The sequence below is a fragment of the Camelus bactrianus genome, chromosome 34, assembly GCF_048773025.1.
Source record: "Camelus bactrianus isolate YW-2024 breed Bactrian camel chromosome 34, ASM4877302v1, whole genome shotgun sequence".
Taxonomy (NCBI): Eukaryota; Metazoa; Chordata; class Mammalia; order Artiodactyla; family Camelidae; genus Camelus; species Camelus bactrianus.
The window spans coordinates 10,076,730-10,104,534 of NC_133572.1; the positions used below are offsets into that span (position 1 = coordinate 10,076,730).

At 41.0% G+C, this 27,805-nt stretch overlaps 1 protein-coding gene across 2 annotated transcripts in view; it reads left to right on the forward strand.

Moving 5' to 3' along the window:
* The window catches only part of DERA (deoxyribose-phosphate aldolase), an 82,332-nt gene that overhangs the window by 39,463 nt on the left and 15,064 nt on the right, over positions 1–27,805 (forward strand). For both annotated transcript variants that reach the window (XM_074357651.1, XM_045510280.1), the window contains exon 6: positions 9,332–9,460. In XM_074357651.1, coding sequence (XP_074213752.1) covers positions 9,332–9,460 — 129 coding nt within the window. The remainder of the gene's footprint in view (positions 1–9,331; positions 9,461–27,805) is intronic.

Genomic DNA, 27,805 nt, shown 5'->3' on the forward strand with positions numbered 1-27,805 from the left:
TTCCTCGAGGTCCTTACATCAGCTCTGCTTCCCTTGCTTCCTCCTCTTCTCCTTCCTCCTGAGTCCAGGCCCTCGGCTGTGCTGTGACTCCCACCTCCTCCCACAGCTTCACGGCCTTATTAGTCCTTTTACAGGCTGTTCTTTTCTCCTGACGCTTCCTCCTCTCATCCCATCAGCATCTAAACATACAGCCAGATGTTCTTATCCCTTAAGAAAAGCCCACTGTCAGCGTCCCTCCTTGTCCCCAGTTGAGTCTCCCTCTCCATTCTCCCTCTTACGGCTAAAAATCTTAAAAGAGTCATGTTTACTTGTCTCTCTTGGACCTCATCTGTCCTCTTGTTTTGCTGTGTCTCGGGGGAAGCTCTTCAGCTGTTTGGCTTCGTGGTGCAGCAGCGGGTGACACAGTGGACCATTTCATCTTTTGGAAACACTCCTTCGTCACGGCTTTGGTGACCTAACTTTCTTCAGGTTTTCCTTCACCTTTCGGATGACTTACGAGTCTTGTTGTCAAGCCCTTCTGTCTCCTCTGTCATCACTGAGGTGTCGGTGGTCCTCAGGTTCCGTCCCAGCAAACTCTCTTCAGTCTCTGCACACTCTTCCTTGGAAACCTCGTATCCTCACCGATTTCAGCAGTTCCCTGTGTTGAGGACCAAACTGCCTGAGCGCAGACCAGCATCTGTCTGACTCTGGAACTCATGTTCCATTTCCCCACTAAACTGATTCCCCACAAAACGATGCTCTTTATCCGCCAGTTTCACAGGAATAGACATTCAAAATCAGTGAATCTTGATCAAATCAGAACATCTCTCCATTTTAGAAAGAAATCCATTAAGAAATGTTTATGTTTCCCTGACTTTATTTATGCTCTCTATTAAATGCAGTTTGTTTTTCTCTAGATCATTCACTCTATTGAACTTCACAGATAAATGCGGTTTTTACAGACTGAAGGTCTGGGGCAACTCCATGTCGAGCAAGTCTAAGTGCCGTTTTACCAACAGCACTGGCTCACTTTGTGTCTCTGCGTCACATTTTGGTAATTCTCAAAACATTTCAAACTTTTTCATTATTCTTCTCTTTGTCATGGGGATCTGTGGTCAGTGATCTTTGATGTTACTGTTACAGAAAGATTAGAGCTTGCAGAAGGCTCAGATGATGGTTAACATTTTTTAAGAATAAAGTATCTTTTGTTTTGTCTTTTGTTTTGGGGGATAATGAGGTTTCTTTATTTATCTTTTTTTTTTTAATGGAGGTACTGGGGATTGAAACCAGAACCTCATGCCTGCTACACATGCGCTCTACCACTGAGCTCTACCCTCCCCCTCCAGCAATAAAATATCTGTTAGTTAAGGAATGTACATTGTGTTTTTAGACACAGTGCTGTTGCACACTTAATAGATTACAGTACAGTGTATACAAAACTCTTGTATGCACTGGGAAACCAAACAATTCATGTGACTCGCTTTCTTCCGAACGCGATACTCGGTGTGTCGTGGTGGTCTGGAACTGAACCTGCAGTGTGTCGGAGGTACACCTGTGGATTATCCTGGAAACACTGATGCCCTCAGGGGCCATTGACGTCTCTGGGATGACTTGCCCCATAGCTAATGGTCCGGACTGCTGTGCTTTAGTTTTAGACTCCGTGTTTCTTTCTATTGAAACCTTTGTGTTACTGTTGTTGTGCCTGGTCCTTTGCCCTTGGGCTTTTACCGTCAGCTCATTTACACTGTCCTTCCGGCCAGTTCTCCCCTCACTCCCTCCGTCTGGGCACAGAAATGTGCACCATCTAACTCATCGCGCGGGACAGTGGTTTTAACTGGACAGGGTGTGGAAAGTATTGCTGGGTCTCAGAACTACCTGACAGACGTTTTCAGATGACCTGCCCCAGGCCCTTTCCTCACAGAATCTAGCCCATTTCCCCGAGTATGTGTGTTACCAGAATTGGGGGTGAGAGGTAAGGGAGACGTAGACTTCTACACCGAAAATCACTCCTGGGAACTTCGATTCCATCCCTCCACCCTGCCATCCCATAATACCCATGGAGGAGCACTAACCTGGAGCATCTTTTTTTAAACATGCTTCTTGTTCTTGGCTCTACATAGTTGAGGTGCTGCATAATTGAAGCAGTGTTGAATTTACGTATTGGTTAATTAGTACAAATCGTATTTCCGCTATGTTTCTATTTATTTAGCCTGGCTCTGTAGTTAGCTGTAAGCAGGAGGCTTGAGGGGTAGTAGCACTGGGTGAGGTTGGCCGGAAGGACATCCACTTCCATGCTCTTGGGAGGACGGTTCTCCTCTCCCTGGGAAAACTGTGCTTTGGGGTGAAGCTAGCCGTTCTGCTATGCTAGACTGGCCAGCCGGACAGGCCTACTGTCATTCAAGAACCAGTGAGAAGGAAAATTCTGTGGAATAAGAAGGGGGATAAGTGCCAGGAGACCTGAAATAGTTGAGAGCAGGGCTTTGCGTTAGTCAGACCTTGACTGGAATCCTGGTGCTACCGTTAGTAGCTCTTTGCTCTTAGACAAGTTACTTAACTTCTCTGTACCTTCTGTTCCTCCTCTGTGAGATTCCTATCAGGGTATCGACTTCACGGGGTTATACCAGGGACTGAATTAGATAACGTATGTAAATCGGTTGTCCTGTTGCTCGGCCCAGCTGCGATTTCCTCCCTTCCCTCTCCTCCTTCTGATGGTGACAGAATGATGTCAAGGGAAGTAATAATACGGCACACACATGGAGGGAGAGAAGAGGAACTCTAAAGACACGGGTTTTAGTAGTTATAATTTGGCTAATTTACACCTAGTCCTTGGGCAAACACTTCACTTCTCTCTGCCTCCAATTCAATAAGCTACTGAATGACAACCCCATGATTTATAGCCACGGCAAATTATTAATGCATCCGGCCCCTTCTGTTTCTTACTTACAAAGCAGAGTGGCATCAAGTTCGTAAGGAAGCTATGAGACTTAAATGAGATAATGTGTGGAAAAATAAATAAACAAGTAAATAAGCTACCAGGAGGGGGTGAGACGTAAGGGTTTCTGCCATCCTTTACGGCTGCAACGGCCTGGGATCTTATATTTGATGTTTCCCTTGGGCGTATTAGTCCCACCATTAGTACTTGTAATACAGCATTTTGTAATGCTGATATTGAAGTTGACGTCTAAGTTGCGTTCCTTAAACTTGTTTGAAGAAAGCATTCACCAGAAGGGTTCATCACCTCATAAATCTTATTGAGCAGCTTGTAAAAGTGAAATGCATTCCATGCTCTGTAAATATACAGAGGTGTTCATTTTTTTTTCCTTTTTTATGACCTCTCTCTGCTGCATATATTTACCTAATATATTACCAGTGGCTTGGAAATGCTATCAGATTCTGCCTCGTTCAAGAATCTTCCAGGACTTTGAACTCAGGACCCAGAGCTGGCTTTACTAGTTTTTGGAAACCCATCCACACTGGAGCACCAGTAGACATGACTCCAAAAGTGGCTTTCTCTGTGACGTTTTTCCAGCATAATGTGTTCATTGTCGCAGCTGGAAATACTGTCTGTCTTGTGTATCCAGAGCCTTACATAACTTTCACCCCTGTTCAGTTCTTCATCTCTGAGCTGCTTTCCTCCCCCTGGCATGTGGCGTCCATGCTTCCTGGCTAATCGAGAGCTTAAGGGTGAAAGAGTGAAATATTCCAGCCAAAGCCACAGTATCTATCATTGTGTTTTATTTAAGTGGGTCTTGAAAATCTTGAATCTGGACAGCAGTTTGCTTTTCTTATTTGCTTATTTTTGACAAAAGGATGGCAAAGAGAACGTCTCTTGAAAGAAATTAGTATTTTTCTTTGCTTTGCAGAGCCGTTTAATCACCATATCTCATGAGTAAAGCAATCTCTAAATCTATAGCTAGTTTTTGGGGAGGGATCACATAATCCATAGTCTGTGCTTTCTGTTTTGAGGCTTGTTTATAACAGGAAAGTTCTGGAGATAACTTACGGCAGCTGTATGCTGTTACAGTTTTTGTTTTTATGCTGTGATTCTTCCAAACTTCAAATACTATTGACAAAAATGTGTGTGTTTTATCTCTTGTGGGTTATTTTACTACCCGGTGTTTTAGCTCATCTCTGTTTTCGTCTTACAAGATTAATTAGTTGCTTGGTGGATGAAAACCATTCTTGAACATTTTGTGACTTTTTGAGATTAAAAGGTTGCTGTATAATTTTATATTAAGTGTTTTACTGTACATATAATTATCTTAAGAGTTATTTTCAGGCCACTCTTGTGCAGTGTTGAACATCCTTCCACTCAAAAAATAATTGCTTAGATATCTTCGTTAACAGTTATTCTTTAAGTGCCTTTGAATAGCATGAAATATAACAGGAATTCTACTTTATGGCTTTTAGATAGGGCTATAGTCTTTAAACACTTGGATTCTTACTTAAATCATAATTTCTGTACATGAAAGCTTAACTAACGTAATTTTCCATGGCTGTAGCAGTGCTTTTTCCGGAGAACTCAGTAGATTGCCAGCAGCCTCAAGATTAAGAATATATCTCCCTTGTAGGTGGAAGCTGCAAAGAAACAAGATGATTTTGCATAGAGAAAAGCAGGATGCTTTCGCTGCAGTTTCCTGCTGACATGGGGAGGCGGAAGGTGGAGCCAGTCAGTGGTCAGCCTGTTTTGGATGCTGTGTAGAACAGATGCATTGTGCCCCTCTCCACTCCTAGGGTCAGCATCCTTGTGCACACCGGCCTTTCCCAGGGTGGCTGAGTTCTCTGATTCCTGCTGGGGAATGCTCCGCCAGCACGGCCTCACCTGTTTTTCCGCTGACGGTGACAAGCGGAAGGTTGGGTCATGCCCTCCTTCTCTCCTCCTCAGCGGGGCAGCAGTGGGAGGGACGTGGCGGGACAGGCAGGAGACAACACCCGCTGGTTGTGCCACTGCATTGATTAAGCTTCTGCCATGTAATACGTCCTGTGTTTCTAGCACACCCACTTTCATTGCTCCTGAAAACCTCATTACAAGTCAAAACATTTATTACCAACTTTTTAATAGGACATCACTATGCCAGCCACTTCTCTGGTGTGTGTGTTTTGTTAAATTTTGCATTATTGTGACTAATTTGCACTCGTGGCATTTGAATCCCGTTTTCATTTGTCAATCATCTTTTATAATAGCCTTCCAAATTATTATTTTTCTGATACGTGCAAGAATTGTTCTTTCTTTTTTATTTAATGGAGAATTTTCAGTTTCTGCAATGTTTGAATTTTTAACCATGAATATGTATTATATGTGAGTATGTGAGCAAAAAAATTAGTAAATGCTCTCAGGAATAAGGTCATGATGTATGCAAAGATTTAACTATAAGGATATTTACTGAAGTATTGTTTATAAGTACAAAAAAATCTGAAACCTTAAATGGTCAATCATAGGAAAGTGATTGAGTAAATTATTTGTGACCATGCAATGGAAGATTGTGCAGCCATTAAAAATCATGCTACAGACCTGTGTTTAATACTATGGAAAGATGTCTATGATATATCAAAGGATAAAAAGCAGATTACAAAATAATATGTACCATATATAAGCACACATACATCCATATCTATCTATCTATCTATCTATCTATCTATCTATCTATCTATCTATCTATCTATCTTTTATTAGAACCATGCTTTCACACTGATAACCTCTATTACAAGCCAGCATCACATAGTTTATTCTTGCCCTCTCTCTTCCTATACTTATGCCTCTTTTTCTTGTGAGTGAGAAACTTTCTCCCACTTCCCTCAGTATAATTCCTTCTTCGCTTAGTTTCCTTGTACATAACAATCTTCTGACCATGCAGGCCATCTCCCTGGCCCAGTACTGTGTCCTCAGGCTCGTTGTGCTCACCAGGTTTTCTAGAGTTCCCAACCCTCACCAGTAAGACTGTTTTCAATGTACAGAAATCACTGAGAACTGGAGAACCAGACTTGGAAAACACGCAGGGCCCTCAAAGACGGGGGAGCTGAGAATAAGCCAGATGTGTCATGGGAAGAGTCTGTTAGAGGGCCACTGCTGGGGCTGCTGCCGCTGGCCAACCTGGGTACAGATGCCACTCGGCCACTGGGCTCTTGGATTTGCTGCCATCGCTGATGCTGCAGGACTCATGAAAATCTCTGACTGTTCCTCCTCTTTGCATCACTCAGTAAGATTCAAGGTAGAAGCATTTGTTTGATGGAGCCCAGGCCACATTTTAAAAAGGCCAGATTCAGTCTGCTTTTTGATTGATTTGTCCTTCTGTACTCTGGGCAGAAGGGTCACGGGAAGAAATGACAACTTTCCCAGTGTTGATCTTTAAAGATTAAGATATTTGCTCAGGAAACCTTGGCCCTGTTATGTGGTGAAATAGGTCAGTGAAATGATTGGAGGAGTTGGCAGTGAAAGAATGAGAAGGCACTGGTTGCATATTTGTTAAATCCATTTAAGCTCTAAGTGACCCTTTTTGGTTCATTCTGTTTGGACCATGAATTAAAAAGTATAAATTCCAAGTGGCTGATAACTGAGTCATGAAATACATCTGGTTTTTCTGGTTAGTTTTAACGATAGGTGAAGAAATCCACGGATATCAAAAGGTAACATTCTTTAGAAAAAGGCTGGTAATTTTGTTTATAAATATGCTCAGGATCAGTGTTGTAAGAATTTTGTAATACAGGCCAGAGTTCACACTAACAAATGCTATAATGAAATATTTTCAAGCCTTATCTGATGGCACACCGACTATAAGCATTAATCAATATAAGAAAATTTCGGGGCAGTACTGGGAGTTGAGTCAGGCCATGAAAGAAGATTTGACTTTTCTCACACAGCACTTAATGCAAATTCATTTTGCTAGAATTCTGAGTTTAATAATAATGACTAAACGTCTTGAGTGCTAACAAGAAGCCAGGCAGTGTGCAAAGTACTGCATGTGTCTTCTCTTTTAATCTTCATCTAACCCTATAAAGTAAATATTGTTATTGACACTTTAGAGATAGAAAAGATCACACAGAAAGTGATGGGGTTGGGATTTTTTTGTTTTTTGTTTTAAATTGTAGCGTAGTCAATTACAATGTGTCAGTTTCTGGTGTACACCATAATGTTTCAGTCATATATATACATACATATATTTACTTTCATATTCTTTTTCATTATAAGTTACTACAAGATATTAAATATAGTTCCCTGTGCTATACAAAAGAAATTTGTTTTTAAATCTATTTTTATATATAGTAGTTAATATTTGCAAATCTTGAACTCCCAATTTATCCCTTCCCACCCCCTTCCCCCCCGGTAAACATAAGGTTGTTTACTATGCTTGTGAGTCTGTTTTTGTTTTGTAGATGAGTTCATTAGTATCTTCTTTTTTTCTTTTTTTAGATTCCACATGAGTGGTATCATACGGTATTTTTCTTTCTCTTTCTGGCTTACTTCACTTAGAATGGCGATCTCCAGGTCCATCCATGTTGCTGCAAATGGCATTATTTTATTCTTTTTTTATGGCCGAGTGGGGTTGGGTTTTAAATCCACATTTGTCTGACTCTTGAGCTTGCTTTTGATGGCAACATTGTACTAGAAAGAAAAGCCGTTAATTGAGTCACAAGTTAACTCTGAATTAGCATAAGAGATTTCCTTGTCACTGGCTCCTAGAGAACAACTTTCTCTTTTTAGATTCAGTAACTCAAGAAATATCTTTCCATCCAAGATTCATTCTCTGAGTTAAAACGGTATAAACGTGTCATCGCCACGTAGTCTTGCTGTTTGTACTGTTCTCACACGTCGTCATGTTGGACGTACGGGTGAGGTGGTTTTCTTACAGTTCGGGGGGATGCACAGGGTAAGGTGGGTGGGATGGCATCTCAGATCATCTCTGATATTCAGAACTACTGATTTTTAGGGATTTGTGTAAATATTCAGTTCTTTCTTAAAAAACGTGTGGGTACTTGGTGGACCTGGGGGAGGCAGCAGGCACTGAACTTTACACATACCTCATAGTAGAATGCTTGCCTTTATTTGTGTTCAGTTTTCACTTTCAAGCTTCAAGTTAAGTTCAGGTTTTCTAGGACAGAGAAGACCAAGTTTTGTTTATCTTGCTATAACTTTCATGGTTTTGACTGAGTTTGCTGACCTGAAATTGATTTTTATTCTCTTATATGTACTTTAGTAAACCTGTGGGTTATAGAACGTTCATCTTAGCATTAAAAAATGCTTCCCCTAACCTTTACCCTTGTTGTGAATGTTTCCTGCTCGGTTTAGTCCATGTGCTTATGAAACTACGTCCCATGAAACAAACAAAAAAACAAAAAAAGCAAACCAACAAACAAATAAAAAAACAAAAAAACCCCTGCTCTTAGTCCTGGTAGTGTAGAGATTAGCCTAAGTTCAGGAAACGGGTGTTGCTAACCTGATGCAGGGGAAGAGCCCCAATGCACTGATGTCATTCGCAAAAGACGGCATTAAATAACTTGTCGGAACGTTAATACTCATTATACTGATTTTATTTACTAAAATTCTGTTACTTTGAATATGAAATGTTTTCCCCTTTAATTTTATTTTATTGAGTATAGTTTGTTCAGTTTCTTTGAGATACAGATATATAGATATATAGATGTAGAATGTATATTTAATCCAACTGCTTTGAGTGCTATATGGAACTGTAGCATGCCAAATGTGGAACTGGGCTCAGGGGTTAATAGATTCAAAGCTGCATCTTTGAATTCCTCTATAGCTGGCTTTGTGTACATATATCCATCACTACCTGTCCAGCCTCGACACTTTTTAGTCTTGGATATAGACACATACTCTGGCAGATAGAGGGGCAAGCTGCTGTGTCTTGTTATCATTAGCAGAGCTCTCAGGAAAGGACTGCTTCATTTTCCAAAAAGATAACTTCTTATATGTGAATGGGAGAATTGATAAGAACATGAGGACTTTTTCCTTCAGTTTGCAAAGGGGTCTACCCATGTACATATATATATATATGGTAGATGAATTTCTTTTTTCTTCTAAGTAACCATCATATGGAAGCAGTAGAAATTGTTTGTAATTTGCATGTCATTATAACAATATCGTAAAAGCTCCATGGCTCGGGACCTTGGGCCAGGGCTTACAAACAGTTTCACAGTCGCATATGAAGCATTCCTTGTCACAGGATGTGAACTATAACAGAGTGCTCCGGGCGATGTTAAATTGGGGTGATTTTTAGAAAGTGACAAATGGTTTATGTTTCCTAAATCTGGGGTAGCTTCTACCAGCTCTAAACGGCTGCCAAGTTATGTTATCACTTGCCTGCTTTGTAACTGCCTCAATGGTTTCCTTCCCCAGCCCTGTATGATGAGATTCGTCAGTTTCGCAAGGCCTGTGGGGAGGCTCATCTCAAAACCATCTTAGCAACGGGAGAACTTGGATCCCTTACTAACGTCTACAAAGCCAGTATGGTAGCGATGATGGCAGGTAAGCGTTTTATATTGAAATGATGGTAGTATGAAATTGATGTTTTTAGGAGAAGTAAGTGAAAGCATTTGGCTGTTTGCAAAAAAAAGTGCTAATCACTTGGAATTCTTTTGTGGGAGGGGCCAGATTTTTATGAATCCATGTACAGTGGGAAGCGGTCACAAACTTGGCTTTGCTTCACATGTTTTTTTTGGTGGCGTTTCATCACTGCATTATCCTTGTAAGGCAGTAGATGGCTCTCTTGTTAGTGAATTGCCTTCTGTGTTATTCTTTGATTATTCATTCATCAACATATGTTAGACAAGAATTCCTTTAACTCTGACTTACTCCTCTCTGTGAATTTAAGTGTTTGATTTTTCTCAGAACGGCATATCCATCCTGTCTCAGGCAGCCTGTGCTTTTGTTTGTGTGAGTTTTCTTCTTAAATTTAAGGCAGTATCATTTTTTTTTATATTTTCAAATGTAGGTTGCCTTGTTCTTTATCTTCACACACAGAAGGTCTAGCTGTTCATACACTCAGACTTAAAACTTGAGAGTCGCTCCTTTTTCTCACCTTCGTCAGCAAATGAGTCTTGAGAATTCTACTTTTTTACTGTATCTGATGCGTCTTCTCTCCATCCTGCGTGCTGCTCTCTTAGGCCACTGTCATTCCCCAGGTGGCTCACTTCAGCAGCCTCCTGACTCGCTTCCCTATCTCTGCTTTTCTCCCCTTTCAATCTGTTCTCCATGCTGTTGTCAGAATGATCTCTTAAAAATGCTAATTGGGTGGTGGTATTGGGCCGCTTAAAATCCTTCAGTGGCTTCCCTTCATTTGCAGGGTACAATGCAAATGCCTTCAGCCTGACTTCAAAAAGGGTGCTTCCCAAGACCCTGCCCAAGCCTCTGCCGTCAGCTCGGTTCCCTTCACGCCACGTGCTCCAGCTGCGTGGAGTCCCGTGCAGCGCTCTGCACAGGGTACCATCTAACCCTTTTGAGTCTTTGTACCTGCTGCGTTCCATGCCTGGAATGCCTTTGGCCCAAATAACATCTGTGGATTCAGCACAGGTGTCACTGTTTTCAAGACTATTTCCCAAATACTATGATTTTCTTTGTATTCATCCTGCTTACAGTTTGCTGAGTTTCTTGAATTTGTAGGTTGTTGATATCTTTTCAAGTATATTTTCTGCTTCATTCTGTCTCTTTTTTTCCTTCTAGGACCCAAGTGCCTGAGTGTTAGACATTGTCCCACAGGTTACTGGGGTCATTTCACTTTAACTTTAATCTTTCCCTCCTCCCCTCTGTTTTTCTGGTTGACTAATTTACATGAATCTTTATTCAAGTTCCTTGACTCTTGTTTTCTATCTCAAATTTACTTTTTATGCCCATTCAGTGACATTTATGCTCATGTACATTTTTGGTTTTAGAATTCATTTGATTCTTTTTTAAAATTTTTATTTCTCTGCTACTTCCCATTTTTTCACTCATTGAGATCATATTTTCTTTTAAATCCTTGAATATATTTGTAACAGCTGATTTAAAGTCCTTAACTGCTAATGTGTATAGCCTTATATATTTTGTTTAGTTATGTAGTTATTTATAGCAGGAGGGCAAATCTGATTGCATTTATTCTGTCATGTCTGAAATTCTTCAGGGCTTTTGTTTCCCCAGTAAATTAGCATCAAAATCTCAAAAGGAAAGGAATTTGTCATTTATAGTCATAATAGTTTTTATCTTGTAATTTTGATAGCCATTTTGATAACTGCAAACACAGTTCTCTAGAGAGAGCAAGGTAGAGATATATAACTACATTAGTCTGATATTATACATCATTGTAAGTAAAAACTTAGCTAGGGTGTGTGTGTTTAGATTTTTGGTCAACTAAATGATTAGTAGCCTACTTGTGGTTTAAGTTTTTTTAGAAATCTTTCAGAGTGTCTTAGGGGAAGGAGCCATGATCATAGAAGTTAGAAGACCTGGACCCTTGTTCTATTTTGCAGAATTTGTGACATTAAACAAATGAATTAATATGAGTATCAATGCAAATGAAGTAATGTACATGACATTTGTTGTAGCTGTAGGAGGTACAAGATATTGAGCTGGATTTCATTCTGTACTGATCCCAAAGCTTACTATGTTAATAGGATTATTCAGTAAATCTTACATACAAATTACAAAACTTGTTTTGCCAATTTTTGACTGTGTCTTAAAAGAGAATGGTATAAAAAAAATTGACTCATTGATAATCACAATTAGATGTAGCCCAGTTAATTTTTGTTATGGTACAGTTCACAGCTATGGTTGTCATTGCTCTTAATTCTTTTACAATGGAAGCTATAGAAGCCACTTCAGCCCTTCAGATGTGTAAGAGATCACTCACTCAGCAGCCACAGTGATCCAGAACCAAGCCAGAAATCAGGGAAAAAAATATACGTATATTTTGAATAGAAGAAATATATGTGATATAACCTATACTGTAACATTAATAATAGGTAACATTTCTGGGGCATTTACTGTGTGACAGGTACTATTTTAAGGGCTTTATGTATATTTTAACATGTAATCTTCAAAACAACTCTACAAGGAAAGTACTCTTTTATGGTAAAATAGGGACATCAGTTAAAAGGGTGTCTTTGCTGCTAGTCTGTAGGGTCATGATTGCTGTTTGTAAACATCCCAGGTACTCCTGTCTTTGTTATGCCATTTCCTCTGTCTGTTTTGCCTTCTCCCTTTCTGTTAGAAGTTTATAAAGATTTAAATAAAATTTTCACACTCTGTCAAATCTCTCCACGATCCTTTAAAGGCAGAATTAATTGTTCGTACTACCCTGCTCCTGGGCCACTTGTAAATACCAGTCGCATTTGTCAATAGTATATAATCATCAACTGTTTTCCCTGTTAGGTTTTCTTGCAAAATGATGAAACTTCTTGAGGCCAAGAATTATCTTATTTATCTTTATTTGCATGTGATTACCACCATTCCTGGCATCTAGGGACACCTAAAGAAATGTTTTGGAATACACAGAGATGAATTAATGAGAAAGACAGACAGAGATAAGGAACAGAGAAAATAGGCGAAGTGAAATTAGATTAGATTAGATCTAGATTCATCTTTCCAGATCTGCCACAACCTCCTAGATTTCCGGTATGTTATTTTGAGAGCAAACTTTTGTTTGAATTCGACAAGAAGATTGAAAAATCATACCTTTGACGAGGAGGTTTATATACACAAGACATGGTTAAGGCAGTGGAAGCAGTAGCATGATGTACAGAAGGTTTTGAGGATTCTGAGCTAGTTCTAGAGGGAAGGAAAGACCAAGGAAGACTTGTTGCCTTAAGTTTTTGGTCACAGAGAATGGATCTTACTTTTTACATTAGTGGAAATGTGGGGACGGAAATGAAAATAAAGGAGGAGGGGTCAGGGTAAGCAATTTGAAGGGAATATAATCATGGAAGGGAAATGAGAGCCATTATTTTTGCAACAAATAATCCAAGAACAAGGGGATAAGAAGTAAGATAGAAAGGGAAACATGCTTATAGAAAAGAGAAGTCGAAAGCAGGTCAGTCTTCTGCTTAAGGAGCTTCAGCCCAGCAAACACACACATTAAGAATAATGCCAGAATGTGGAAGAGTGGCTTTATCTCGCAGGAGCCGTGGACTGTTGGCACACACGCAGCAGCTCACGAGCTCTGTGCTGAAGTTACGCTAGACCTTATCTTTGGAAATAATGCAGGCATGATAAATAAGGTTGGAGCAGAAAAGCACTATAGATGCAATCATAATGTCATCAGGTTTGAATTGCTGATGAAGATCTGCGGGAAGAGTTGTACAGACACAAAAATGTGGGGCTTGAGAAGAGCAGACCTTGAAGGTAATGCAAAATGAGCTTTGAACTTGGCTGGGATTTTGTAATGTCTAGGAAATCAAAAATGAAAAAAGTAGGAACCAAGGGAGGGAGTACTCGAAATTCAACCCAGTAAGATCAAAGTAATACAGAAACAATGCGATGAGGCAGAGAAAGAGAAGAAAATAGAAGGGAAGCCATTGAATAAATAAAATAAAGGGGGGAAAATAGTGGGAAACTTGCTGTGACTGAAGAAAACCAAACCCTAAAAAAAAAAAAAAAAAAGCTGTGATTAATATAGCAAATTGACATCTAAGATTTTTTTAAAATATGAATCAAAGAGTAGAATAAATGACAGTGTAGATTTATTTTTCTAAAGATTGTCACAAGTCACACTGAATCCTTCGTCTTAGGCTGCAAATCTTTGTATACTCAAGGAGTATTGATCCAGATGGCGCATCTAGACCCCCGTGGTGTTCCAGCCTGGTTTTTTTTAAATAAGATCTTGTCTTTCATAGCAAAAGCACTTACTTAATTTATGAAAAAGTATGCGGCAGCTGAAAGTTGATCACTGGGGAAAGCAGAAGAATATAGATGTATGTATTTGGTTAAGAGGTAAAGAATTTAATGTGTAAATTTATTTATAGTTCTTTAAAGAAGCCCTGAAAGTGAAACCACTTTTAGGGTGAAAACTAATTAACTTAACATCTCATCCAGGGAGTCAGTTTGAACTCAGGGCCTCAAGCAAAAATTTTAGAAAGTTTACCTTCACCCACCCACACCCTCACCATCCTTTGTTGAGTGCAGAGTAAAGAACTCTGCAGAAGAGAGACGTTAGTGTGTTTTCTGGCCTCCCAGCCATACGGGAAGGACTAATGGTGCATTTTGGTATATGCATATTATTTTAAAGAAAAGGTTAACTCTATACATTTAAACATAAAGTGTTTTCTATGCCTCTTCATGGCTAGCCTACTGGGGTAGCAGGGGAAAAAGCTTGTAAGCTTAGTTTTTTATGTGGCAGATGCTAGTCAGTAAAATTTTACTGTGTGAAATTTTTAAAAATGTAACTCACCTTATTCCAAAAGCGCATAACTGCCTTCCCCAGACCCGGCTTGCCTGGAGTAGTTCCTGAGTACAAAGATTAGACAGTGCCTGGGAAATGCTTGTTGATAGATTAGGTTATCAAGTTTAGGGATGGCAATAGACGTATTTGTAAACAACACGTATACAATTAATTTTTTGAAGAAATCTGTATTTTCTCATTAAAAGAAGAAGGTTTTTTTTTTCTTTTTTCAGTGAAATTCTGGTACATGACAGTGGAGGTTAGACCTGTAGACAGTTGCTCCTGTCTCTGCGATTCTATTATCCATTTGTCTTTAATTCTTAACAGACTAATTTTTGTTGTTTATCCTTGAATGTCCATGTCAGGTAGTTGCTAATTAATTAGCAAACTCTTAAATGCTGGGAAATTGGAATCTTCGAATGGTCCCTCAATACTTTGCGCTAGATAGATATTTGATATATATATTTGTTGAACGATTACGTGAGTAAAAGTTAGTAAATCATGTGAAGTTACTAGTTTACGAGTTTTTTTTTTTAATTGAAATATAGTCAGTTACAGTGTGTCAGTTTCTGGTGTACAGCACAATGTCCCAGTCATGCGTATACATACATATATTCGCTTTCATATTCAGTTTAATTCTTTATGCAATTGTCCTAAGAGAGAAATAGGAGAGATAACTTATCAACATTTAGTGGCTGGAGACCTGAGTCTGGGAAGTTATGTGACTAGACCGAGGCCACACATTGAGGACGGGGGCAGAATTCTGAAGGACTCAACTCCAGATTCCCAGTTTTAGTTATCACCCAGTCTTGCTCTCCACCCTGCGATTGATCTGAATGTAAGATACTATATTTAAGCTCTGTTTATCCTTTGGAGGCATAAATGCATTTCTAGAGTCACTGAGTGAGATTTCTATGTTGAGCTGTACTTTTCTATGGAGGACAAGAGAAATAAGACAACGGAGAGAGACTGTTCGGAGGAACACTGTAGGGGGTGATGGACATGAAATAAACATGAAAGAGAAAGATGAGGCAAGCCCAGGGCTCTGCCCACAATAGGCCCACAGCCAGTCTTCGCTGAGATGAAAGGGGAGGACGCAAGAGGACCCTCACCTTGAGCGGCCCCCACTGCATTTTTGTGTTTCCATGCTCTGCTGATGGTCCCGTGATGATGCACTCGGAATATGAGCAGGGCATGCTTAACCACTGCCACTTGAGTTCTGTACTGAAGCCCTTCTTTGTTTCCAGATTCCTCTCCCTGAGTGCTGAGAGAACAGCTAGGGGGCGACTGTAAAAGTGGACCTTTCTCTTGTCCAGCTGAGAGAGGAGAAGAGGGGAGGTCAGGGCTGAGTGAGGGCCGCGAGAGAATGAAGGAGCAGAGGGGCTGAGAGAGGGTGTGGGGGGATGGAAATGGCGTTGGAGCATGTGTGGAGGGGTGTCCCAGCAGGTGATCAGGGGGGCTGAGACCTTCCCATGAAGAGTGACTGAAAGGAAAAGGGACATCTTATTTAGGACGAGGGGGGTCACTGGAGTTGTGATGTTGTGTTCAAATACTTACATGCACATACACACACACACAAGGATGAAAAAGCGTGATTGTTCTCTATTACCCCAATGTAGGAGGACTGGGACCGACTTTTAGACATCATACAAAGATGGATTTCGGCCTGGTATAAGGCAGGGTTTTGTTCAAGTTCAGGTTTTCCAGAAATTGAATGGGCCACGTCAGGACGTAGGAGATGTTCAAAGCATAGTTTGGATAACAGCTCGGTGGAGTCGGCATTAGATACACATGACACTCAGCAACTGTTACAGTGCTTTCTGCTTTGGAGTTAAATGTGGTCTTAGAAGAGAGAAACATTTTATGTCATCCTTTGGAGCTGAACATTAAGTGTGATCCTTCAGTGTGAAATCTGATCCTAGGGGAGAGAAATGTTTTACACACACGCACACACATAGGTTGTGTATCTGTGAAATTTCCATGTAGATTTCAATCCAGGATAGGCAGGGGCCCCAAATATGGAATTACTGGGAAAAGAGGGAGGGTGTTGGTTTTCTAAGACTGCCATCATTGAGTACGTCAACCTGGGTGGCTTAAAACAACAGAAATTTATTCTCATTGTCTTTGAGGGTAGAAGTTCGAGATCAAGGTGTCCAGAGGGCCATGGTCCCTCTGAAATCTGTAGGGAGAATCCTTTCTTGCTAGAAAGCCTCTGGTGTTTGCTGGCAGCACTTGGCATTCCTTGGCTTACAAATGCGTCACTCCAATTTCTGCCTCCTTCATCACATGGCCAGCTTCTCCCTGTTTATTTCTGTGTCTCTTCTTGTAAGGATACTCGTCATTTAATGGCACACCTTACTTAGCAAGACTTCATCTTTACATAACTAATTGCGTTTGCAATGACGCTATTTTCAAATGGGTCACTTTCTGAAGTGTACTGAGGGTTCAAACTTCAACGTCTCTTTTTAGGGGGCACAATTCAATCCATCACAAAGAGAAGTAAGTTTCTTGCACCGTGTTCTATTATTTCCTGTAAAGACTTGAAGAAGTTAGAGAAAAATACTTTGAGCCAAACCAGTAAACTTAAATTCAGGTGTAAAAGATTGATTTTTCCCTCTAAGCAATGTTGGATGGCTTTGTGGATAGGGGAAATCTTGTAGATATTAAATATTTTTATCTGCAAAAGGCATTTGGTAAGGTTCTCAATGGGAGATTAATGGCTAAAATAAAGAATGAGGCATTAGAAGATAAATTTGCTTATGAGCCAGAGACAGAGACTAACAGTGGAAGGAAATACTTTTTAGATTAGAAAGGAGTGACATACAGCAAGCCAGGAATCAGTTTTGGGACCTATGGGTTTTTCACTTTATTTTTATTGGACTTTGTAATAAAAATACAGATCTTCAAATAGTCCAAGACAGAGTGAGTAATACTACAAGCATCAGTAATCAAAAGTTATTCCCTATCATAAACTAAATGACTGATAATAAATACTGACACGAGACTACACAGTGTACCGTAATATTATAAAATGGGGCAAGCGATTCTCCTGTGTTCTCTTTTCTTCCGTGTAGGTGAATATTTCTTTATTTGCTTTTCAAAAAATATTCGCAGGTTTCTAGGTTTACCTTATAAGCCCAATAAATGAAAAAACAAATTTGTTTTTAAACTTTGAAAGATGCGTTACCTAAGAGAAAAATTGGTGGGAGCAAGACAAAGGTTATATTGCTGTCACTAGAATAAAGAAATTAGGGACCCTGTGTGTTAAATCGCTCAGCAAGCTATTGAGTAAAATAGAATTGAGGAGTGAGGGGGCCTTATTGAAATCACCTTATTCTCCAGTCAGTGCTCTAATGGAAGCATATGCAGAAAAGTCATTGTTAGAGTGATGAAACCACGCATCTGAGGGAGTGCAGTGTTCGAGTATGGGAACTTCTCTCTTTTCTTTTCCTTTTTAAAATTTTTAACATTAATGGCCCTTAAAAAAATCTGTACATTTCAGTGATTGTATATGTAACGTTTGTGCTCCCAGGAACTAGTTAAGTATGTGGGAAACACACTTTTCAAATTGGAATTTTGCCTGCAACTCCTTCTGTCTCAGTCACCAAAAGGTCTTTGCTAATTCCTGTCTGTTTTTTCTTGACTTGAACATCGTCAGAGAAGCCAAGAGAAATAGGCCAACTGAACACTCGAAAGTTAACTCAGAAAAGTTATAAATGGTTTGGAAACTGGAAAGGATTATCCTAAGTATAAAGAAGCTTCGTTCATCTCAAAGCTTTCATTTTACAGGTGAGAAAACCAAGATCCAGTAAGGTCAGACTCACAAGGAATTTGCCCAAAGACAGTTAAGTCAAAACACAGTCTAGAACGAGGTTCTCAGCCCAGCTGCACATTAGAATTTCCTGAAGCACTTCCTCCATAAACTGTTGAGGAGATCCTACCACCGGGGATCCTGATTGTCATGGTCTTGAATGGAGCCAAGAGAATGAGTACTTTTTTAAAACTTCTCCCAATCCGTCTACTGTGTCGGCAGGAATGAGAACCTCTTCTGGAAAATCTGCATCTTCTGATGTTAAGACAAGAGTTCTTTCCACTCACCCTGGTAGTTGGGGAATTATTCAGAGAGCAAATTTCAAATTCTTGGGGGAAAACCTTTGGCAAAGGCAGTCCACAATGAACAAATCGATTGTCCTGGTCATTAGTGACTTCACAGATGGCTTGTTTGAGACTTGGAACCTGTATTCTGGTAGAAACAAGATCATAAATGGCCATCCAACAGGATTTCAGCACAAAGGATAACTGCAGTTTAGCCCTGCATCACGAGTTCTGTAGATCCCAGCCAACACGTGACTGTGTTTTCCTGGGAGGACTTGAATTTGTACTTCTAATCAGGTCTCCAGGAACATTTTTTATCCTCCTGCCGCCTTGAGAGTAGTATCGAGGCTTCTCCTCCTTCCATCTGCAGGGTGTTTAGGTTTAGGATTTGAATGGGGACTTCGCCCAGTTCCACACTGTGCAGGGAGTGGGAGGAAATGAGGGAGTGAGGGGGCCTCAGGACGGCAGTGAAGATGGAGGAGCTGGGCGAGAGGGAGGGAGGCTGGTCCGGAAGAGAAGGGCTGGGAGTTTCCCTCATCCGAATGCCTCGGGTTGTTTGTCTCCCTTGAATAGGCTCATCCAGTAAGAATTTGATGAACATGTCATGTTTATCAGGTGCTGTTCGGGGCTTTGGAGAAGGAGAAGAGAGAAAGGGGAGAGAAAAATAAGTAAGACGTAGCCCCTTCGCTTTAGACGCTGGCATCACATGGTCTGGTGAGGATGTGAAAAACAGGATTTATTTATGGTTTGCTCTGTTCCCAAATGCAGGAGCCGCGGGAACAGGGCTCACCTTCCTACGCAGGACTCACGTGGCCTTTGTCGAGGAGTCATTAAGAGCAGATGTGGAGCAAGGGCCTTTGAGGGCAGAGAAACTCGGGCTTTTTAGACCCAGAGCCCTGGGAGAGCGCTTCGTGATGGGAAGACGGTGGGACGTGGAGAGCAGGGTGAGGCGGGTCGGGAGCCCGGCCGCGCTGGAGAATCTGCGCTCCCGTCTGTGGGTTGGGAGTTTTTAGCCCGAGAAATGTGTGGCTGATTGAGTGATTCATTCATCTCTATTCCTCCTCTGTATGCCGGGCGTGGGCAGTGGAGATCAGTGAGCCCCCTCAGTCCAGACTCCTCTTACTCCCGGAGGACTCTTTGCAGTGGTGAAGTGATGGTCAGATTCCCATGTTAGGGACCTGACTTTGGGGCAGGGTGTTTAGGGTGGGGACAGGGGGCCCGTTAAGGAGCTGTCGGGACAGTCTGGCTGACCAGGGCCAGGAGCTGGCCCGAGGCAGTGCAGTGGGGATGGGCAGGGGTGGGCGGCCTGGGAGACAGAGAGGGGGCAGCCTATGGTACTTGGTGGTGGCTGTCCGCTGAGCCGGGGAGGGAGAGGACAAAACCACTCTCAATGCTGGGATTCGTCAGGATAGGGAACTGCAGAGAAGCAAGGACTTTTCCCCAGCTGGGAAAGCCAAGCCTCTGCTTCTGCTCACAAGACCGCCACGGTTCACTCTGTTGTTGGCCCATTGCAGAATGCACCGTGGCCTCACCGCTTCTCCTCGGCCGTTCTCTTGTAAGGAGGAAAGGAATTTTTAAGGAAATCCGAGTAAGGCTATGAAGATAAAAGAAAGCGAGGCTGTTTTTCTGTTTAGGAAACATTAGCAAGCGAAGGCACGTAAAGCGAAATAGAGAACTCATACAGTTATTCCAGTGATTGGGGAGGAGAAGGAAATTCATGCTTTTACTTGAGTTATCAGGGTGATGCTGGCCCAAGAACAAGTGTTATAGTATGCTTTCTGTAAAAAATTTATCATCAACTGGGGCATCGAAAGTTAAGTTTCCTCTGTCACAAAGCTTCTAAATTGGGCAGGGAGAATGGGGAAGGCACTGAATAGTCAATGAAATTGGAAAGAATTTAGATCATTCATGTCACAAAAGGCTGTTTGTAGAATGTTAGCCGCTATCACACTGGTTTTGTATTAACATTCTAGTGAATAATTAAAATCCTCCTGTTTATTTTTTAATAAAAAGGAAAAGCATATAAATTACCTCAGCGTTCGTAACATTACCTGCAGTTGTGCCCACATGGCAGAGGTTTCTGACTACAATGGTAGAAGAGATAACTTAGTTAAAAAGTGGATTTTCTTCTGCCTTTCCCAGTGTTCTCATCTCACAAGTTGCATTATTATAATGCCTTTCAAAAATATAAAGTGAAAATGCTTACGACTACTACTTTGAGCCACTTTCATTATAGAAGGTATTTTCTAAATTGAGTGGTTATTAAGTATATTTTTCTGCTGAAACCGTTTTTGAAGAACGTTTCTCAGTTTCTCCTTCCTCCCACCCAGGCATGGCTGATGCTCTGTCTCTCTTCCTGTTTTGCTTTTGAACAGCCAGACTCCCACGATGTGATCAGGGACTCCCTTAGAATTGAATATACTTCTCAGTTGAACCCACCCCTCTCCACTACTGTTTTCTTTGGTTGTTCCTTCAGGGCTCTCCTGGAAAGGTCCAGGGTTTTTATTCAAGCAGTTGACTCAGAGAAGCAGCTCACACAGAGATGGGAAGGAGAGTCATGCTCAGAAGCAAAGGAGGGAGACAGACACTTGGGAAGCCACAGTCTTACAGTGTCGTGTGATGTTGTCTTTAATGCTCTTAAAGATGGACATTATTCGAAACCCATGTGGGATTGCCAGACCCTGCCCCCTCACCGCCAATTTCCAGAGGGTCTGCCTGAATTTATATCTGTCGGATGGTAAGAACAGTGTTAGTAGGTAGTGAGAGGGAAGATGCAGGGGGAAGGACAGGAAGAGAGGAAATGGCATTAGAGGGACAGTCTTCCAAGGGGGACGAGGTAACGAGCTGGAGAATGTTACCACTGAGGGCTGTGTCTCCCCCTTCCCAGAGCCAGAAAAGAGGGGAGGAGGTGTTTGGCTGGAGACTTGTGGAGCATTCAGGTGCTTTAGGAACTTAGAAAGGAAATCCCAGTGTGGACTTTGCAGACAAAATATTCCTTTCCTTAGTTCCCCAGCTACGTCCAACCAAATAAACGTAGGTTAATGGTGACCAGGCACTTTATAATAGCAAGATTACAAACTCTGAATGAGGTTCAGTAAAAGTAAAACCTGCTTCTCTGGGCTGACCTTGGACTTACTACCAGGTAAAGTATTGTTTGTTTGATGAAATATGTTTCGATTTCCAGCCAGCCAAGAATTTACAAACTTTAAGAATGCAAACTATTTCCAGGTTTGTGAATTGTGTATTAAACTGCTGAATTCAATAATTAAGGGTAGAAAAATGGGACAGGTTTATTATGTAGTCAACTAGCAGTTTCATATGTGCAGTTCACTTAAATCTGAATGTAAAATCAAGTACTCAGAATACAAATGGATGACAGAAAAAAAAAGCACACATAATGCCTTACATAAGGCAAAGGGAACCACTGCAGAAAACAAAATAAAACCAAGAGAACCCTTTACTGCTTCCTGTCAGCCTCACCAACGCTTGTTTCTTTCCTTTGATTTATGAGTCTTCCTGGAATCCTAAATAAAAGATTACTTTTAGATAACAATTCTCAATTTTTATTAATGCATTGAAGGGAAAAAAAATGGAGCTAATGAGGAAAAGGGGGACCCCAGTGGTTTCTGACATAAGAAAGTACAGGACTGGCTATTTTCCTAAGTTTGTAATAGTTATCACTTTTAATTATTAAATTATGTACTCTTTTATAAAAACCAGAAGGCCGTTTGCACACAGATCCTCTGTACAATGGCAAGAATGACTTAATGGTTCTTTGTTACATACTTTCTTCAAAAATTAACATATATTTTGTTATTAAGTTTTCATTAAGAATTGAAGAAAATCCTGATGTAAATTAAGTTAGAGACACCTTGAGAGTTTCTAAAATCAAGGGTAGGAATGATTTATAAAGGTCATCTGTATGTGTGTGTGTGTGTGTGTGTGTGTGTGTGTGTGTTTCTTACTGCAAGGGGTTAGAAACCTGTTAATAATTTAATGGGGTTTATGAACATGTTTTAGGAATCAGAGTCTGAATAACTAGATAAAGACTAAGCAGCAGAGAAACAACATTTAATGAAAAATGAAACAAAGGGGGAAGGGTGTAGCTCAGTGGTAGAGTGTGTGCTTAGCATGCACAAGGTCCTGGGTTCAGTCCCCAGTACTTCTGTTAAAAACAAAAATAAATAAATAAACAAACCTAATTACCCCCCCAAAAAATAAACAAACAAAAACAAAACAAAGGAAAATGTTAAAAAATAAACAACACAAGAGAAGAAACAGCAGCTGAGGATTTCTTGCCCAAGAGTTCATATTAAATTTAGCTAAAAGACAGTTAAGATGTTTAAAAGATTGTTTTCTTTTTTTTTATGCAGTCTACTTCAAAACACATTTTCATTTGAGAGCCAACATGATGAACTCAGCAGCACGTGCCACTGGATGATCTGGAGTTCTAGAAAGCGAATGTCAGAATTGAAAGGCTTATTCTAGAGGCCAGCTTGCCCCCAACCAGGTGCATAAAGAAAGGCTGTGTGTTTGGGGACAACTTTCAGCGAAAACAATGATTTCTAAATTGTATCCTGTGAAACAATATTTCAGTGAACACTTCTCTGACAGAGGGGTCTGGTGGTCAGACAACTTTGGGGGACACTGCATCACAGGTACCCCTGTAAACCATTCACAGCACACATGTGCTCAGTACAGACCTTACAAGGTTACAAGAAGAACAGTTGTGTGTGTGTGTGTTTAAGCCCACCATATAAAACTTATTTTTAAGCGTGGCAAAGTTTTTCTCACGTATCATTATTAATATTGAACCAAAGAAAAGAGGAAGTGAATATGTATTAGGTTCTGTCAGGTCCTGTGGACACAGAAGATTATGCCCCATGGGACCGTGCGTTTCTCAGCAGACAGGGTTACAGTGAGCACGTAACCACAGGGGCGGAAGCATGCCGGAGTGAGTGGTCCAGCTTTAGGAAGCCTTCCTTGCAATCTCTTTAAACTGCCCCTTCTCCCCCTTCCTGTGTCTAATGTCTGAAGTGCCTCTGTTAGATCTTCACTTTTTAGTTTAAGCCTATTACAATTTAAATTCATTTGAAAGAAGTAACAGTTTCAGTAACTGTAACATTCCTTGTGCAAAACTCGTAGATAGACGAAGAGGGACTCCATGTGGACTTTTGGAAAATACTTGACTTAAAATCCACTGAGTTGAACCCAGAATATCCCCCATCCCTTCCTCACCAAATGTGCGTGTGTGTGTTTGTGTGTGTGTGTGTGTGTGTCCAGCCCTCCCAGTGAAAAGAAGTCAGGACATTTATCCAGCCAAGATCAGAAATTCTTCAAGAAAAGAGGAAATTTTCTCTTTAGGCTGCAGGCACTGTTGCCAATCAGGTTGTTTTGCGTTAATGCACTTACTAAATAAAAAGCTTAGAAGACGAGAGCAGAAAAAATTTAATATAAATTTGCCTGGTTAAACTGACTGAAACTGTGACTACAGTCAGAAAAACACAGTGCATGCTTCCCCAGTGAGTTAGTGGAGAGCCCTGATTTAGAACTTGCTGGAAGAAACTTGCTCTCCCCCCATACACTGCTCCTCCAACTCCACCCGCTTGGGACAGAACTCTCAGCCACCCCCCCCCCCCACGTCCCACTCCCCGGTGAACGGCAGACGCGCGCTGCACCCTGATTGCACCTGCTGGCAGGCCATCCTCTCCAGCACGTTATCCGCGCCACCTCACACACATGGCTGCTTTCTCTCTCAGGAAGGAGCAGTTTCCAGTCAGGGAGGCTTATTACTGCTTGCTGAGCACAGCCTAGAACCCGGCAGTCATCCCGCATACCTGTGCTGGGGGACAGAGCAGGTCAAGGAAGGCTCCCTAGAGCCAGAAGCAGAAGGCTGTGCTGCCTTCGAGGATTTCTCGAGATTCCCTCTTGGATACAGGATCTCTAAAAATATGTCTTCTCATGTTAACCCCCTCAACTTCTCAGCAAGATTGCTTGAGTTGAAGCTTGAAGTGTCAGGCAGCCAATTTGTTTTTGAAGATTTGTCAGGTTATTTATAAAGCTCTTAGGACAGTGCCCAGCACGTGGTAAATGCTGAATAAGTGTTTATAAAGGAAATTAATGAAATAAAAACCCGTGTATTGATACAGGTAGGCAGCCGGAGAATCGTTGAAGGCCTTAATATGTTCAGGAGAGAGATTGTGCTTTAGTAAAACGTGCCTAGCACTGAATGCATTTAAAAGGTTTTACATTTATTACATGTAGACGATGATGAGAGTGCCAGCTAAATGTGGTTCAGTATGATGGTGATGAGCGAGCATGCAGTTCTCTGGGATGGGGAGTGAGGGGCAGACACACAGTGAAATTTCTCAGCTTCTTCAGGCCCTGTAGCTTCTCCAGTTAGATTTTAAAGATTTGAACTTTAGTTCCTTCCACCATGTTTTACTCTTGCTGGAGCTCCTTGTATTTTCCCTTTGTTGATGAAACAGGTCCTTGCTCTCCGTTTCTTCCATAGCTTGTTCAGATTGGTGTATAGAGTCTTCATTCACTAGTTTCTCAGATGGCTTCTCCAACAGAAATCTCTGCTGTTCTGTGACTTTTCACTTGTGCCTTTTCCTAGTAATTCCTAACAGCTTTCTCAAACCCCTGTTCACCTGCTACTTTTCCTTCCATGTTTTGTTCAGTTGGACTCTGAGTCCTTCCGTGTGATTTGCCAATGTGGATGGAGTTAGGGAGTTAGGGGACTGGATAGACATAGCTGATGGGATCCTAGGGGTCTCAGCCAGGCAGAGCCGAGAGGAGCTGATGCATTGTATCCTTGGCTGCAGAGAGCGATTGCAGAGAAAGGAGCATTAACAGGTGTAGTGCCCCATTGAACTTCTAGGTCAGCAAAGTGAAAGCAAACAGTTTGGGGACTGCATCAGTTGGGACTGAGTGTAGTTAGAAATAGCACAGAACTTGACAATGATGGTTCAAATCTATAAGGAATTATTTTTCTCATATAGCAAGAAATGTGGAGGTGTAGCCAGCCACTGCTGCTGGTTTATCACCAGTGTCAGGATAGATGCCTCTGTTGTTTTCTTGATATTTCCCTCATGGTTGAAATATGGCTGCCACACCTCCAGCCATCACATTTTCATTCAAAATAGGAAGAAAGCAATGTCAGCACCACTTCACATGGGAGGAAACAGTTGAACTGGGCCAGGTAGGATTTTGACAGAGAGAAAGAACTGAGAATACAAAGGTAGAGGGTGTTTCTGCAAAACAGTAATAAGTCTGGTTTAGGAGGCAAAATGTGTAGTGGTGAAAAGCCCAGACTTTGAGTTAGACAAAGCTGTGTTACATTCCATTCGTGAGACTTAAAAACTTGTCTTCAACAGATTCTTCAGTATCTATAACCCTTGGTTTCATCATTTGTAAATGGAGATATGAAGAGTACCTGCCTTTCAAGTTGTGGAGATTAGATGAGAGTAGATGTGTAAAGCCAAGCACCTAGTGAGTTCTTAGGGAAAAAAAGACCTCCTCCTGCTACTATTGTTGTGGTTATACCGTCATCATCAGAGTTAGCTAGAGTCCACGGCACTTTATGGTGAGTAGCAGAAGGGGACAATGGACTATTAGGTTAAATTCAGATGCTGGAGAGTGGAAATTCTAGTCTCTGAGATGGCTGAAAGTTTTGAAGTGAAAAATGCCATCATCAAATCCATCTTATCTGTTCATTCCATATTTCAACACTTTTTAGCTCCTCAGGCTTAGAAATTTTTGTGCTCTTTAGTTACATGTATTAAATATGAAAACCTGGGCCCAGTCAACCCAGAGAACCTTCTTTCTCAAGAATAAATTTAGGATATGTGTGACAGAAGCACAAGTAAATGGATCTCCAGCACAAGTTGACGCTGTTAACTGTCTCTCACCCAGTTTCCTAAATGCCTTTTCACTGTATAGGTTATCGTGAATCCCATTTCCTGTTTTTTGGTAATCAACGTAACAGCTGAAGTTTTTTCTTCACTGAGGTTTCACATTTTAAAGTTACCCATGTATTCACTTTGAATTTTGACATTTAATAACTCTGCTGAAATGCCTGGGAGAAATTGTATCTACGATATAACATGTGCTTTAGGGGGAAGGAAATAAATGCCACACTCAAGGCAATTATATAGGTAGTATTAAAAACATTACATATGTATCAAAATTTTAGGAATGAGGGTGAAGATCTAATATATATATATATATATATAAGAAATTCTGTTTTGGGGGGAGGGGATCTCCTAAAAATGAATAGCCTTAAATCAAACCTATTAGTTTTGTAATAGAAAGTTCTGTGAGAGACAGATAAAACCTCTGTATTAAGTGTACAGTGAAAACTCTTTGTCTGAAATATACATTATTACCATACAATTGTATGCGGTTTCTATTTAAGAGTTTCAGAAAGGGAACCCATAGCCCTTCTGCTATGAGGGAAGTACAGGATATGACCATATGTATATATATTTATGCACTGGCAAAGCAGTGCCTTGAAAAAGGGAACTGTGACATCGAGCGAGATGCCGGGTAAGTTCTAGTTAACATTTAAAATGTGTCCGGCTCGCAGGCACGTTGTGTTACCTCAAGCCTTTTTCACAGTCAAGGTCAGTCAGAACCATTCTTCCTGCCCAGTTCACGAGCTTCTTTTTCCTCGCCTCATGTGTCTTCAGGAATTTGTGACTGACCCTGCTGTCCTGATGGTGCCCACGACTTGGCCAAAGTTTGTGGTGACCCATTCTGATTACACCCTCACCCACAGATGGGATTTATCTGGGTTCTGTCTCTTTTTCCCTTTGCCAGCGTAGCCCTGTTTTGTTAAGGAATCAAGGTCTCTGTTGGTGACAGAGTGAACAGGAATAAAGATAAAAATGAAGGTGCGACTAAGTTGAAAAATAGAGACAGAATTTTAACCTGAAACTGATTTGTAAACAGGGAGACAGAGGCGGCATTGTCTTTGTTGAGTGGTTGGTAAGTGGTACCTGCAGTAACCCAGGTGGCCAGCCCGAGAGCGCCACGTGGTAAATCCTTTCCATTCTGAGCTTTTCAAGGTTCACCCAGCTGTAGATCTGCTCGTGGGAAGCGTGCGAGTCTCCAGGTACCGTGAAACAATCACTGAGAGATAAAACAGCCCACAGAAAAATTAACACAACTTCTTTTATGAAAGACAGGTCACTGTAAAAAGTCACTCTACACACTTATCATCAGTTGTTGGGGAAAAAAAAAAGATTTATGATGACATTGAGGTATGATCATCTCAAATATGTTCTGCATTGTTTTTAAAAGCTTTGTGTTTAAAATTCATAGCACTTTCTAATCCTGATAAAGTAGCCTAATTTTCTAGCTGG